This window comes from Phasianus colchicus, chromosome Z (assembly GCF_987193195.1).
Source record: "Phasianus colchicus chromosome Z, bPhaCol1.hap1.1, whole genome shotgun sequence".
NCBI classification, from domain to species: Eukaryota; Metazoa; Chordata; class Aves; order Galliformes; family Phasianidae; genus Phasianus; species Phasianus colchicus.
Genome location: NC_143476.1, coordinates 83362718 through 83378197, shown reverse-complemented (window position 1 = coordinate 83378197; position 15480 = coordinate 83362718). Strand labels below are relative to the sequence as shown.

The 15480-nt window shown below is 53.7% G+C and overlaps 2 protein-coding genes across 11 annotated transcripts in view; both read right to left on the bottom strand.

Annotated features, from left to right (window-relative positions):
* Window positions 1-19: 19 nt before the first annotated feature.
* Window positions 20-5964, bottom strand: STOML2 (stomatin like 2). The gene is made up of 10 exons (XM_031609194.2): window positions 5866-5964; window positions 5503-5655; window positions 5068-5167; window positions 4067-4125; window positions 3604-3705; window positions 2878-3012; window positions 1770-1914; window positions 1380-1459; window positions 1025-1153; window positions 20-343 (listed from the first exon to the last, which is right to left on the bottom strand). Exons 1-10 carry the CDS (start codon window positions 5908-5910, stop codon window positions 212-214), a joined length of 1080 nt encoding a protein of 359 aa, XP_031465054.1. The 5' UTR covers window positions 5911-5964; the 3' UTR covers window positions 20-211.
* A 71-nt stretch (window positions 5965-6035) lies between these two features.
* ATOSB (atos homolog B) overlaps window positions 6036-15480 on the bottom strand; it is a 33384-nt gene continuing 23939 nt past the window's right edge. For 8 of the 10 annotated variants that reach the window (XM_090131331.1, XM_090131330.1, XM_090131332.1 and 5 more), the window contains 9 exons: window positions 14653-14741; window positions 13096-13297; window positions 10241-11456; window positions 9285-9343; window positions 8889-8985; window positions 8348-8506; window positions 8050-8118; window positions 7289-7494; window positions 6036-6940 (listed from right to left, as the gene is read on the bottom strand). In XM_090131331.1, coding sequence (XP_089987457.1) covers window positions 6787-6940; window positions 7289-7494; window positions 8050-8118; window positions 8348-8506; window positions 8889-8985; window positions 9285-9343; window positions 10241-11302 — 1806 coding nt within the window. In that variant the 5' untranslated portion in view covers window positions 11303-11456; window positions 13096-13297; window positions 14653-14741 and the 3' untranslated portion in view covers window positions 6036-6786. Of the gene's footprint in view, window positions 6941-7288; window positions 7495-8049; window positions 8119-8347; window positions 8507-8888; window positions 8986-9284; window positions 9344-10240; window positions 11457-11603; window positions 11802-13095; window positions 13298-14652; window positions 14742-15480 lie in introns of all 10 variants that reach the window. The other 2 variants (XM_090131336.1, XM_090131339.1) reach the window with 2 other exon arrangements.

Here is a 15480-nt window from a genome sequence, read left to right as displayed (position 1 = left end):
GCCCTGAGAACCAGAAGGATGTGCTGCAGCAATGGTACTATTTATTACATGATCAGATTCAGATACAAAACAAGGGCCCAGGGAAGAAGAAGAATGTCTAGCTGGGGAAGGTGGCAGAACAGGGCTCCCCACAGCCTCACAGGCCCTGGACAAGTATCCCCTTTCTGGTGGGTGCTGTCCCATCAGTGTGTCCAGTGTCTGTTCAGCCCCACTAGCTGGAGGTCACCTGCTCTGCCTTAAGCATCTCCGTGCTGGGGGGCTGAGAGTCCCCATGGGCTGGAGGTAGCTCATCCCGAGTCTTCACAGCTTGTGTCTTGGTCAACGTGGTGTAGATGCCCAATGCCTGCAGAAAATGAGAAAGTCATCAGGGAGGAGACGAGACATACTGGATGATACAGGAACAAAGATGGTCGTCTGTCCCTAGAGAGGGCACTGTGAGACAGCAAGAAGAGTACTTGCATCAAGGCTATGTCAGAAGACAGGGTGTGCATAGGGCCGGGACAGAGCAAGCCCCACAAGCAGACAAGGGGCCACAGCTTTTCTAAAAGGGCTCTGCTCAAGGTCTTGATGTTGCCATGCCAGTCACATCACCATTTTAAGACAGCTGTATGGAGAACTGCTAGCACACAGCAATGCCTTCAGGATCCGAGCCAAATCCCTCTCTACGTTCAATTCCATGCCAGCAGAGAGATGGTCAGGAAAGAGGCAAATTTACATACTGAGCAGACAGAGAGAAGTCAGCATTTGCCTTGTATTTTCACCAGCTTGTTCTGCCCTCTCTTCTACAGCTGCAAACTAGCACAGGCCCATTTTGCAGCTAGGGACTGCCACAACAGAGACCATCTGGTTCCCACAGGATGCTGCAAAGCAGCTGCTCCAGCCCACACCTTCTATTCCAGATCCACATGCGGGGAAAATTTCCTCATCTCCATACCTCCTCTTACTCAGCACAAACACCCATCACCAGGGCAAACTGTCACCTTCACTATTCCCCAACAAAAAGGAGCTCATTGCTGACACTGACCTGTGCTACCATGTGGGTGACATCACCAGTGTTGGTTGGCAGCAGAACCGTGTTGGAATCTTTGGCAAGCTTGGAGAAGGCGCTCACATACTGCTCAGCCACAGAGAGAGAGGCTGCTGCACTGCCGTGCTGGAGAGACAGATCAGGCTCATCAGGAAAGATGCTGAGTCACGTACCACCAAGAGCTCAACCCAGCCTGTCCTACATGGCAGCACATTACAGCAGCAAAACTCCTCACTGCTGCTCAAGATGCCAGTAGACATCAGAGATAAAGCCATGTGCCACCCCTGCTTATGTGTCACCTCCCTCAATACTAGCGCGAAAGCTCTGGCTTCCCCCAGGAGCCATGGCTTACCTGCTGTGCCAGAGCAGCTGCCAGGAGCTGAATGGCCTCAGCCTTGGCCTTAGCTCTGACCAACATGGCATTGGCTTCTCCTGCAAGGAAGCACAGCAGAATGCACATCAGAACTGAGACAAAGCTCTTGCAAGAACTGCAGCAAGAAAATTTCATTCATGCAAAGCCTCCTTTTTGATAACAATAGCTCAGTGTTGCTCTACAACAACCTTCCTGCTTCCCCAGGCTGTGGAAGGGCCTCAAAGGCCCTAGCAGAGATGAACAAGCAGCTGAAGAAGCCTGGCCCACAGCGATGCAGTCTGCTCTCAAGGAGTATCACCCCTCAGTACAGACCAGTGCACATCCCCCCAGGCCCTAGTGCTCAAGACACATTCCAACCCAAGGCACTACCAGCAGCTTTGTTGATTTGTTCGGCTTTCTCAGCTTCTGATGCCAAGATCTGGGCTTGCTTCTGCCCCTCAGCCACATTGATAGCAGATTCCCGCGTCCCCTCTGATTCCAGCACTGTTGCCCGCTTCCGTCGCTCTGCCTCTACCTGCAAACACAGGAGCTGAGGTTTAACCTGGCACCGCACTGCCATTCGCTCACTGCTCAGCTCCCAGTGGGACAGGGGAGAGAATCACAGGAAAATAAAGAAGTATAACTTCTTTTTGAAGATAAAAACTATTTAGTAAGACAGTGAAGGGAGAGAGAAGTAACAGTAATGATAATTATATACATACACACAATTTTACAAAACGAGAGATTCACAAAGCAATTGCTCACCTCCCACTGACTGATGCCCAGGCAACCCCCTAGCAATCTCCCCAAAGTTTTTTTAGTTTTTTCACCTATTATATGGTATCGAACATCCCTTTGACCAGTTTAGGTCAGCTATCCCAGTACTGCCTTCTCCCAGCTCTTTATTCTGACCCCAACCCCCATCTGGGAAGGGCAGTATGAGAAGCTGACCAATAAATGGCCTTGGTTCTGTACAGTGTTGCTGAGCAACTAAATCATTGGTGAGTTATCAACATTGCTTTTTTCTTCTAGAGCCAAATTACAGCACCGCATCAGGCACTGCAGAGGAAATGAACTGTGTCCTACATAAAAGCAGGACAACAGGTCAGCAGCCCACCTGCTACACATGCTCTGATGGAACCCCACCCACAGGGAGAGGAAAGCAAAGACACATTCCTAACATTCCACTTGGACAAGCGCAGCTCAGCAAAGGGTAAGAAGATGGCTACAAAACATTAAGAGATCTCCACTGTGGGCTGGTTCTGGTTCTTGGGATTTTAAAGGGATCTAGCAGAGCTTGTGTGTACCAGGCAGGGACCTCCACTGCAGGAATAAGGATCGGATTTATTCAATAGCTGTGCATTTGCAGCCAAAGTGCCAAAAGGCTTCCTTCCCTACAGGAGTGCCCGGTGCTGTAAGCTCTGGATGGAGAACAGCGGTGCTGAATGGAAGGGGAGGCTTATGTCTCATTTCACACTGTTCACCCAGAGAGCCAAACCTGCATCTGCATAGATTCCTTCACACGTGGGGGTACATGGATGTCTTTAATCTCGTAACGTAGGCACCGAATACCCCAGCAGTCTGAGGCTTGGTTGATGGCATCCACTATGTTGGCATTGAGGGACTCACGTTCCTGGAAGGTAAAACGAAACAGTAGAGGAAAAAAGAAGAGAATATGAAGATAGAGATCAGAAGAGATGCAGACACCTCCCCTGTGGGCCAACATTAGCCAGAAAAACCCTACTCCAGGAGTCAAAGGTAGGGCTAGATGTTCCCACTATCTCTTGAGGTCACCTTCTCCCAATGAGAGCAGTGACTGAAACCAAAATTGCTGATACAAGCATCGGTGTACAAGTGGATACAAAGATCTCTCCCAGGAATTCAAACAGTTCCTCATTCCACCAAAAAAAAAAAAAAAATGCAGCATGGGGGTTACAGCCCACTTGAACATGGTTAGCAGGACACTCATCATTGGGCTTGAGTAAAATGTTGATGAGTTGAGAGAAACAGAGCTACACCATCCAAGTCAGGGCACAGGTCAAAAATAACTGAAGCAAGAAACATCTCCAAGGATCCACAGACAGGCTGAGAGAAACAGAAACCAGAAGCTCTCTAAGCAAAATGCATTTCAGTGTTAAATGTATCAGCCTGGCTGCACAGAGCACGCAGGGTTTTGAGAAGCTGTCAGATTCTGGCAGCTCCAGTATCCACTTCCACAACTCACCCGAAAGACTCTATCAAGGGAAAGCTTCCCAAGTTCAGATCTCATGGTGGTCTGGGCCAATTGGGTCACGGCATACTCGGGATCCTCCACCCCATAGCTTGCCTGGAGAACAGAAGCAAAAGATACAAAGTCTGTGGTAGTGCTGAAAGGGAACTCAAGAGAGGCACAGTGGGTAAACCTAGCACTAGGATGAAAGATCTGCTGCAGACATGCTTGCCAAGCTCCTCCTCCCAGAGAGCAGCCACAGGGAAGGGGCACTTGGCCCACCTACCTGCATAGCACAGAGAGCTTTATAAAGGATGGAACACATGTCTCAGAGTAAGGTGAGCCAGGAGAAGCCAGTAAATTGTGCATGAGTGGCTGCCATACTGAGGCTGCACAGAGCCCACTGGGCACAGCCAGGGCTGCAGGCTGCCTCATGCCTTCGGGTTGAAGCTGAGCCTCAGCATAGCAGGGATGGTACCTTGTAGGGATCCATGACACGCAGATAGAGCACTCCATCAATCTGCAGGGTGACATTATCTGCCAGGAGAGAATGACACATTCTGTTTATCAAAGCAAATGCATGGCACCTACTCTGAGAGAATTAGCAGAGCTGGGAAAGGTGGTCCCTTTCCTGCTTTAGCATGGCAGGTGTTGGCCCTTGGAGGCAGTGAAATTGCTTTTGATAAATTCTTTGCTATACCAGGCAGTGTTGTTAGGAATGTCAATTATCACAAATAGGAAGAACTTAATCCATCTGACTGGTGACTGTAGCCTTTGACTACAGAACAGCCGTTCTCAGGGAGGGGTCTTCATCCAGGAGATGTTCTCCCTGTGGAGGCCAGTCCTTAAATGAGCCCAGGAAGGGGTCTACTTCCAATGATCATTGGAAAGCAAAGGTGAACTGCTTGCACCTGTGCTTCTTGGGCCAACCCTTCACCAGGTACTCAATCATCAGTTCAGGTCCTGACATTAACAGTTTCCTCACAGCTGGATTAGCAGAAATACAGATCCTTGTGCAAAAAGAGCTCCTACATCCTCTACAAAGTGCCTTATTTTGACAAAAGAAATCTCAGGTCTTGAGATCAAGATGCTCCATGCTATAGTTATGCTAGCAGATAAAAGTTTAAGTGAGAAATAAACAGAATACTTAACACTAGAATTTTATCAAATGTGCCCACCAACCTGACCTGAAATCTTTGTGTGACACTTACAAAAACATGGGAAGATCTTCCTAGTTGAAAACAAAAAAACATATAAATTCTGAAAAACTGATCCCTTTCTGTGATGAACAGAGCAAGGCAGAAGTGGAGCAGCCCAGAAGGACTAACAGGGTTCTCCTGGTGACACTGCCATGGGTATTGGCAAGCCTGGGTCCCCAGGACAAGGCCAGGTGCAGGAGCCCGTGACATTTCTGCTCACCCCACACTGCTCCTCGCTCACCCTGCAAGGGAAGGGACAGGAGACAGAAGCCCTTCTTACCTAGGGTGACAGCTGACTGCTCTGGGACATTGATGACGATTTCTTTGAGACTCTGCACATAACGTATCCGATCCAGCAGAGGGATGAGGAAATTCAAGCCCTGCGACAAAGGTGGGATTGGACAGCTGAGCCCTGAAGCCAAGCAAGGGTTTTCCCACCCAGACAGCTAAAATAGACGGACGTACAAACGAACCCCAAGCACGATGTGCTCCCATTGCTGCCAATAAGTTTACTTCACACAGGAGGGAGCTTAAGTTACCTAATGCCATTAACACCCCTCTACAGGAAATTAGTCTACAGGCAGTTAAAAGGATCGCGGTCGGTAAGAACAAGCACAGGCACTCGGACCATCCCCTCAATCCGCGCACAACACACGTGCTCGCTACCGCTCTAGGAACCTGCGGAATCCAGGAGGGGAGAAAAGCGGCTCCTTACAGGCTCGAGGATGCGGTGGAACTTGCCCATCCTCTCCACCACCCAGGCCTCCTGCTGCGGCACGAACAGCACGCCGATATTGACGGGTAGCCCGGAGTTCAGCCGCTGCGGGGCCGGGGCCAGCCACGTCGGGCGCTTCAGCACCGGTGCGCGCTGCGGGAAGGGAAAGGCACGGAATGGGGGCACCGCTCCGCGCACCGCTCCGCGCACCGCTCATCCCCCGCCGGGCCGCCGGCCTCCATCCGCCCCGCGCGGCGAAAGGACCGGGCTGCGACCCGTGGCTCCCCGCGGCTGCAGACGCCGCCCCGCTCCCCCCGGACCCCACCGCGCTGCGGGACGCCCCGAACCCCGCGGTCTCCGCACCCGCAGCAGCCCAGGCCCGGCCCGCCGCGCCGCCTGCGCCAGCATCGCGCCGCTCCCCGCCCGCCGCCCCGGAACGCTCTCCGCACCGCACCGCCCCTTCCGGGAGCGCCGCCCGTTTCCTCCTCCCCTCGCCCCATGGTTCCGCGGTGCCCGAGGTCGGAGGTCCGGGCTGCGTTTCCAAACGTTTATTAAATAGAAACCAACACAGAAGTACCGCTACTGCGCTGCGGGCGGGGCCCCAGCACGGCGTGCCGCGGGGCGAACCCCGGGCCCTGGGGTGCTGCAGGGAAGGGCCAGCGGGGTGCTGGGGCGAAGGGCAGGGGCCGCTCGTCACCTGGCCGTGATGGACGGCCAGGGCCTGGGGGAGTTCTACCCGGCCCCTGAAGGGCCGCAGCCCCGCTCCGTGTCATTCCGGCCGATGGCTGGCGCCCCGATACGCGCAGTGATGTTTCAGCCACGTGGAGTTGGTGCCCACTCTTGGCTGACCCTCCAGGCTCGTCGTTCACCCCTGCCCTCATCCCCATCGCCCTGGCTGCCCCCTCCCAGGAACCATATCTCCAACACCTCCGCACCCCTATGACAATAAATACTAATAAATACAAACTTTTGAACTTTCTGCTCCCAACCCAGGGCCGGGTGCAGGTTGGGAGAAGCCCTCCCCCTCAGCTCCAGCCACACCTCCCAGCTTGCGAAAGTCCTGGGCGCAGCCCTGGGGTGCTCCCCAGCCCCTGCCCCTCCTCATAAATCCCCTTTGGTGATGCCAGCTCTGCCCCAGGGCACAGCTGTGACATCAGTGCTGCTCAGGAGGATGGGTGCGTAGGGTTGGGGACACTTCAAGGCGGCTGCGCTTGGTCTCTCCTTTACTCAATGATCCCCAAAGCACTGGGCTGGGCACTGCTCGGTGGCCCTGAGCAAGGGAGGTCAGGGCCAGGGTGAGTAGCGAGGGTTTCTTGGCATCTCCGTGAAGGATTTCAGTTCATATGGGATCCCCGAGTCGACCTCGATTGACTTGCGTGAGAAAAGCAGCCGGATGTTGTCGTGAAGGTAGATCTTCCCAGACTTGGAGCTGTGAAATCTGAGAGAAGGATGAAGGAACTTTAGGTGTGCACAGAAGGGCCAGGACAGCCTAACTGATGGTAGGGGACACAGCTCCCTCCCCTCCTAGGCCCCTGGTGGGGCCACATTCTGGTTGACTTCCGAGGGATAGAACCCACTGCCCCTGGGCAGAACAGCAGCTTCCACCTCCTTGCAGCCCATCTTTGCATACAGAGGCTGGTCCCTGCTCCTCCTCACAGCTGCAGGGTCAGGATGCCGTGTTCCTAAACCTCCAGGTCTATAGATTTGGAGAAGGAAACATAGGGGAAAGGGGTCTTGGAGCCCAGGGTGCTCATGGGCAGATCACCATCCCACCCAGTACCCCTACCTCAGGTGCATCAGGTAGCAGAGGACCCTGCGGGGTGGGCCGGTGCCTGGTGGCTCGCTGCATGACACAGTGGCCCCTTTCTCTTTCCCCACAGGCACCAGGAAGATGCGGTGGCGTAGGAAGGTCATGTGATTGGCAGGCATGTCCTGGATGTCATATGTCACCAAGAACATCTTCACCACAGTCTTGTTGGGGTTAAATAAGGTCTGTGGGTAGAGGATGGGTGGGTAGTGGTCAGACAAGGTAGATAAGGCTGGGGCATCTGGCCCCTCATCAGTCACAGGGGGTTTTGCATGAGGCTCAGCTCTTGCCCAGCCCATAAAATCCAGCAAGCATTGCTCAGAGACCCAGCCAACACAAGTAAGTCCTCTCCACCCACCTCTACTCTTGTGCTCTCATCCCATCCTCACTACACATATACAGTCGCCTGCTGAGGACCCCACCAGCCTTGACCTTCCCCAAATCTCCCGTCCCTGTGTCTCACTGCCAGCACCCTGGGGGGGGTCCCATGTTTCCTCCACTGTGCTTTTCTGTGGGCGTGCAAACTCTCAACAGAAACAGAGAAATTGGATGCCCCATTTTCGGAAGCATTTAAGGCCAGGCTGGATGAAGCTTTGGGCAGCCTACTCTGGTGGGAGATGTCCCTGCCCATAGCAGTGGTTTGGAACTAGATGATCCCTTCCCACGAAAGACATTCTATAATTCTGTGATAATGCAGTATATCCACTTCGAGAAGCCAAGGGAGCCCACCCACCACTCACCACTTGTATGGTTCCAGCTTTAGGAACACTGTAACCCTTCTTTCCCAAGGCCTCCAAGTCAATCACTCCCTGGGGCAAAAGAAACAGCATGTGTGAGAAGGAGAAACGTATTGTCCAGCTGGGACCTGGCACACTGCCGAAATCCCATTTCTTCTTTGCTTTGCAGGTTAAATGATAGTATCCTCAGATGTATAGTTGTTTGAGCCATGCTTTCCAGAGAAGAGCAGCCCCAGAGAACATGCAGCGTCTGGACACAGCCCCCATTCACCTCCCCCACAGTCCCAGCCCGTCCGTGTACCAGGAAAGGCGAGGGCGCGCTGTGCTCGGAGATGTCGAAGTAGGTGACGTCCACGGGCAGGGTGACATGCTGCGGGCAGTAGGAGCCGCTGGCACCGATCTCTGCAGTGAACCCCTCGATGCGCCCCGATGGTGCAAAGCGCCCTTTCAGGATGGACTCCTGAGAAAGGAGGAAAGCATTACGGACCTGCCAGCACTGTGTAAGGTAAACAATCTGCACTGCAAGCAGGTGTCTGCGGATCCTTGTGTGTCTCCAGGATCTCTGGAGGCCTTGGCTGCACTTTCAGACAGAAGCCACACGTAGACTTAAATCACCCTTCTGACACAGGGGACATGCTGGCTGAGCTGTCCTCTTGGTGAATATCTGCTGGCCACCATAGCCAACACGCGCTGGGCCCTTGGGACAAGCCATCCTGTCCCATGCCAACTGCTGTAGAAAGCAGCTGGCTCCCATCAGGCTCAGCTTCTCCCAGGCTGGTGCCAGCCAGCCCAAGCTTTCAGGACCCACTTCCCTCCCCAGCAGGACATCACAACACCATTACCTCAAAATTGCCCAGCAGAGCATGGCTGACAGTGGTGGTGGCCCAGGATGATGCAGAGGAACGAGTCCCTCTCCGGAGGCTGCTCCGAAGATGTCGCCTTGAGAGAGAAGAGAATATCAGCATGGGACTGAAGAGCAGAGACCTGGGCCACGCATGTTCCTCAGAGCACAGATCCCTCCCCAGCGCAAATGGGGGCACGTCTCTCCCTCCTGCCCCTTTCCTCAGCAGGAGTTGCACTCATTTTCCTAACCCTGGAAGCAGTCTCCCTCCACCTCACAGCCAGGGCTCTTGTGGGTCTTGAAAGCCAACCCAACCTGGCCACCCCATTGGGATGTAGGGTGCTGGGACCACTGTACTCGAGACCCTGCAGTGAGGCCTCGCTGCCGCGACACTCACGATTTGAGGCGCAGCCCACTCTTCAGCCTCCTCCCGACCGTAGTGCAATCTGCAGAGCTCTGGAAAGGACATGAAACCAGGAACTGTATTAGGGCAGCAGCTGGGGAATGTGCACCCCAGGAGATGCTACCACCCATTGCCCTGTCCCACAGTGGTCCCAGCAGATGAGACAAGTCCCTCTGAGGCAAAAGGCTAAGCAGCACAAGACATCTGGGGCTAAAGGGCTGCCAAAATCCAGAGCTGGCTACAAGGGCAGGTCCTCACCCTCCCAAACTGGGCCTGTTGAGGAAAGCAATGGTATTGCCTGAGCCAAGGGTGCAGCACACAGCCTCCCACCCTGAAAACCAGGTCCTAAGGAATGGTAACACATACGATAAAGCTCCCTGGCCAGTCTGGGAGAAGTCCCATTCCCTTGCAATCTGAGCAAAGTCTGGGCACAGGATCATGCTGCCCACAGCCAGGCTCCTACAGCTGCAGGGCGGGGGTCTAAAGCCACACTGCTGTCTCCTTTTAAAGGCATCCCCTTTTCAGGAGTTTTCCTTTCTGGAAGCCACACAAAGGGCAGCACAACACAAAGGGATGATGGAACTGGCTGGCATGACTGAGAAGGCATGACAGGGAAGCTACTGGAGAGCCTCACTCTGCAAAGGCAGTGCTGGGGCGGCCAAGCTGGGGACAGTCACCAAAAAGGGCACATGGGCAAGGATAGAACTGTGTCCCATGCATGGTGCATCCCAGTTCTGAGAAGCAACCAGCCAAGGATGCCTCTGCTTCTGCAGAGACAAGTGACAGCCTACACACTGCCTGTCCCAGGGCCAGCCACCAGCCACTGCCCTTCCCATGCCTCTGTTGTGCCACTGGGACAATACGTAATGCCATGCCACTGTGGGCTACGTGCCCAAAAAAAACAGCCCAGGACATTCCCTGCCTCCTCCTGCCCCTGCAGTGACACTCACCTTGGCTGTGGGAAGCAGGTGATTCCAGAAAGGAGCTCCCTTGGCATCCGTGCTGCGGCAGGCTGTGGGCACTGGGTGGCATGGCAGGGGTCTCTTCTTCTTCACCAGCTGGGATAGGCTCTCATCCTCGGAGCACGAGTCAGCCACAATCTCACCAGCCGGCAGCAACTTCCTTTTGGCTGGGCAGCTGCTGCTGCTGCTGTTCCCACAGGGTGTCTTTTCCTGGGAGCTCAGGTTGCTAGGCTCAGGGCTGAGTAACATCTGTGGGGCTAGAGGCTCCTTGCACCCATTAGCCACCACCGGCCATTCCTCTGCTTCGCCAGCCCTGCAGCTGTGAGTGGGGCTGCTGCCTGGCTTCTCTCCCCTCCCACCACAGTCCAGCTGGGGCTTTTGTGCAATATTGTGCAAATCAAGGTCAGGTAGGTTGTGGTCACTCATTCTCTCCCCATTCTCCCAGCAGTCTGCAAGCTGATTACCCGGTGGGACCGGGCAACTATCTCTTGTGTGCAAAGTACTGCAAGCAATGTGCTGTGGCCAGAAGGAGGAGGTATCTTGCGGCTTGTCCTCTCTATTGGCCTTAGGACTGGGACTGCTCACACACCGGTGCTCCACCACCTGCAGCCCACTGTGGGAGAAGTGCTGGGCAGAGCCACACAGAGAGAGCTCGTCCACCAGCAGACCATCCTCAAAGGTATCATCGTCCTCCAGGGCAGCCTGCCCCAAGCCCCCATCACGCTTGCTGTCCACCCCACCACCCCAATGAGTTCGTTTGGGATCCCGCACCCCCTCTGGAGTTCGCTGCTCAGGGTAGCCCCTCTTGAGAGTCGGATGACTGCCTGCTCGTTGCTCCGTGCTTTCGGAGGAGCTGGAGAGATGGGAGAAGATGGAGACCTGGTAAACCTTCTGGCGCTTGATCTCTGTCTCGTTGTAGCCCATGAGGATGCCGTGGTGGGCACAGTGTTGTGAGGAAGGCTCCAAGGCTGCCTCTCCACTGGGGCGGGACAGGCTGGAGTCAGTGCTGCGCTCCGGGGGCAGGGACGTCTCTGTGTGGATGTGCCGCATGGAGCCTTACTTGGCTGGACTCCACGTGGAGTTGGAGTCAGGACAGCCCATGCAGCAGCAGGAAGGGGACAATAAAGTGCCACAGGTGATGCTGAGAGGGCAGGATCAGGACCTCTTGCTCAGGATGTCCAGGTGAGCCCCCCAGTATGGGGCTCTAGAAAGAGAAAGGAGTGAGGTCAGGCAAGATCATGGTCCTTGTCCAGCTTTCCAGCCCTGCTGGGAGGCAGGCAGCTCTCCTCTGGGACGGAAGGAGCAATCAGCACAATGTGGCTTCTCCAGAGAACCCTGTGGCATCACTCACCTGCAGGATCAGCGCTTTCCTCCTGGCCTGGACACAGAGAGGATTCTCCAGCAGGACTGGAGGCTATTGTGGACAAGTCTGTACAAGCAAGGAGAAGAGGGTCTGCCCTCTGCTGGGGACCTGACGTTCTCATACTGCTCTGGAGTGCAGGAGTAAGGTAGGTCAGACCAGTCTCAGGGGCTCAGGACTGTGACCACCCTGTCGGGGCACCAGCAATCAAATCTGTGAGTCCTTGCCAAGAAAACCTGTGCCAGCCACATGCACCAAAGGACGCAGGCTGTCTCAGGCTGCCAGCTCCACAGCAGGGATGGGAACCTGCCTGTGTAATCCAGAGGAACCTAAACAATTATCACAGCTAGCTCTGATAGCTTGGACCAGAGTCCTCAACCACATGAATGAGCAACTCAATAGCACCAGGGGTTGCAGAGACCACCATGGACTCCTGCACCATCCATCCACCCCTGTACTATCCGTATCACCCATCCTTGCATGTCTGGAGGAGTCAACCACCTTCAAGCTGCACAAGGCCTTGATTTTTATTTATATCCAAGCTGTCTGATTGATAAACCCTGAAATGTCTGCAAGAGACAGAGAGATGAGAAGTCTGCATAAAAATCAGTGGTGTGCCAAGGAGCTCCGTTGCCTAACAGCCTACAAACAGCCCACACCTGGTAGCTCTGCCCTTTGCCTGTCTCCACAGCTGCCTCTGCTCCTCTGGAGCAAAGGCTTAGGGGCAGACATTCAAGAGAAGTAATTCTTCAAGCAGGTGAAGGCCATTTGGAGACAAGACCACAAGTGGTATTTTGACTCCTACTATGATATTGAAGGAAAGGTGCCAGGCCAAGGTGGTTGAGCCCAGGAAATTTCTCTTAAGAGAAACAATGAAAGCATGCACGAGTACATGCTGGGGGACAACCACCTGGAAAACAGCTTTACAGAGAGTGCCCTCAGATATCCTGGTGGACACCAAGTTGACTAAGAGCCAATGGTGCACCCTTGCCACAGAGAAGGCTAATGGTATACCCGGGCTGTGACTCTTTCCCTCTGCCCAGCACTGGTGAGGCTGCTCCTGAAATGATCAGGAAATGGCCACAAAGATCATTAAGAGAATAGGGCACCTCTCCTATGAAGAAAGGCTGAGAGCTGTAACTATTCAGCCTGGAGAGAAGGTTCAGAGGGGATCTCATCAATACCTATAAGAACTTGAAGGAATGGTGGGAAGAGGACAGTGCTCTTTCCGCTGGCATCCAGTGACAGGACAAGAGGCAGTGGGTACAAACCGAAGTACATCAGGCTCTGTTTGAACACCATGAAGTTTTTTGTTATTGTGAAGATGAGGTTGTAGATCTCTGCAGATCTATAAAAGCTGGGCAGTCCTGGGCAACATGCTTTGTGTGTCCCTGCTTGAACTGGGGTTGGGCCAAATGGACACAGACCTCAGCCACTCCATGATGGCCCCCACTTCAGCCTGTCTTGTGTCCCCCACACTCACCTCTCTGCAGCAGAATCCCACTCCACTCCGGATCAATCTCCCCGTCCCACAGTGGGCGGTCGTTGGCACAACTAGCCGAAGACACTTGCCAGCCAGGCACCCCCCAGAAGCGGCGTGGCTGCCGTGGAATGGCTCCCACCATCACGGTGTGCCTCCGAACCTCTGCAACGTCCTCTCCAGCTCTTTAGTCTTCACAGCAGCTCTGAGGGGAAAGAAAAAAGGACTAGCATGCAGGGCTAGCATGATAGATGCTCACCAGGAGGAGAAGGGCAGGAGAATACTGCTTGCCTGAAGGGTCACACAAGCAGAAATGCCAGTTTTGAGGTCCAGCCTCCCCCCAATGTCAAATAAATCTACAGATCATTTCAGGTAGTATTTTCACCTTATTTTCCCTTTAAATAACAAATACTTTAAACCAAGCTGTTAACTCTTATACCTTGCTTGTGCTTTAATGTCTTTTGCTTGCTTTCCTGTATGAAACCCTGTGTATATGAAGAGATCCCTACTTCAGTGAGGTTAAACAAGGCTAAGTGCAAGCAGTTGCACATGGATCAGCACAATCCCACATATGTGCATAGAATGGAAGAAGAACTCTTTGAGAGCAACCTTGCAGAGAAGGACTTGGGGATTCTGGTGGACAGAAAAGATGTACATGAAGCAGCAGTGCATGCTTGCAGCCCAGAAGGCCAACAATAGCCTAGGCTGCATTAACAGAGGGGTGGCAGCAGGGAGAGGGAGGGGACTGTCCCCTTCTGTTCTGCCCACAAGAGGCCCCATATGCAGTACAGCGTCCAGATCTGGGGCCCTCAGCACAGGAGGGAGCTGTTGGAACAGGTCCAGAGTAGAGCATGGGAATAATCAGTCTACTGCAACATCTCTGCTATGAAGAAAGGTTTGGGGAGCTGGGCTTGCCCAGCCTGCAGAAGAGAAGATTCTGCAGAGATCTCCTTGCAGTCTTTCAGTATGTAAATGGAACTTACGACCAGAAAGGAGACCAACTTTTACACAGACCGATAGTGATAGGGTAATGGGGAGTGGTTTTAATTTAAAAGAGGGGAGATTTATATTAGATGCTATAAAGCGGTGAGGCACTGTCTCAAGAGCAGCTGTGGGTGCCCCATCCCTGAAGGCACTCCAGGCTGGGTTGGATGAAGCCCCGGGCAGCCTCCCAGTGGGTAGGAGGCAACCAGCCCATGGCAGGGACTGGGGCTGAGTGGGCTTTAAGGTCCCTTCCAACGCAAGCCATTCTCTGATTCTACAGTGATTCTATGATTCATTTTCGTGATTATTTCATAGCTTGTTTTCCAAGACACTGCAGATCACCAGAAACCTCTGGGCCTTCAGCTAGTTGTTGGTCTCATGTCCATCCTCAATTTCACCCACCATGCAGGACATTTTCTGGCCATACAAAGAAAAGTACCTGCAATTGCTTTCCTCCAGTAAGAGATGCCTGGCAGGAAAGGGAGAAACAGGAGCCTGACTGCCCTGAGACTGGAGGTTGGTTCCCCACCAGTGTTCTCCAGAGCACAGACAGCAATCTCTTCACACAGCACTCACCTGCTCAGAGGCGCCCTTTATGTACGAAGATTTGCAGATAAGCACAGCTCCCTTGTGGTTGTAAACCACCCGCACTGCAGCTTTGATGCCTGGAAGAGGGCAAGGAGGACAATCAATCTGAGCAGCAGCTCACGGTCAACACTTTCACAGCAGGCAAGAAACCTTGGGCAGTTCCACCCTCAGCTCCTCTGCCACAGGACTTCTTGGAAGCTTTGCAGTTCCAGGAATCTCTGGGTGAAGGAGAAGGCACTGCCTATTGCTGGGGACTGTGTGCCTCTCTCCCCAACACAGCTTCAGCTGGAGGCTGTCTGGAGGGAAGCTGCTACTGTCCTATTGGATATCCTGACCACAAGCATTGTCCCAGAGCCTCGAAACAGCAGGGCCAAGCAAATGAACAAAATCCCAGCAGGGATGCTCAGAGGCACCAAATACACAAGTGCACCCCTTTCTAACATCCTGGACCATCAGATCCTATGTTAGTGCAAGGAGCACATTGCCTGACCTAGTCTGCCTCAGAAAACATTCTGTTCCCTCATTACATTTCTGGTAAAATTTGCAATTTGTCCCAGTTCTCAAGAGCAGGCCAGCCCAAAAGCCACCTCCAACAGAGCCAGGGGAGGGGCACCCCCAGTGAGCAGCCAGAACTGAGATGCAACATGTCAGCTCCCACGGAGCACTCACAACACGGCGAATCAGCACTGCAGCATAACAACCTCCTGGTCTAAAGCCTCAACAAAAGCTCTTTGTGAAGCTCAGCCCCTCCTGGCATTCTGCAGGAGGGAAGACAGGTGGATGTCTGCAGCCATGGAAGAATACCGTGCTGCTGAC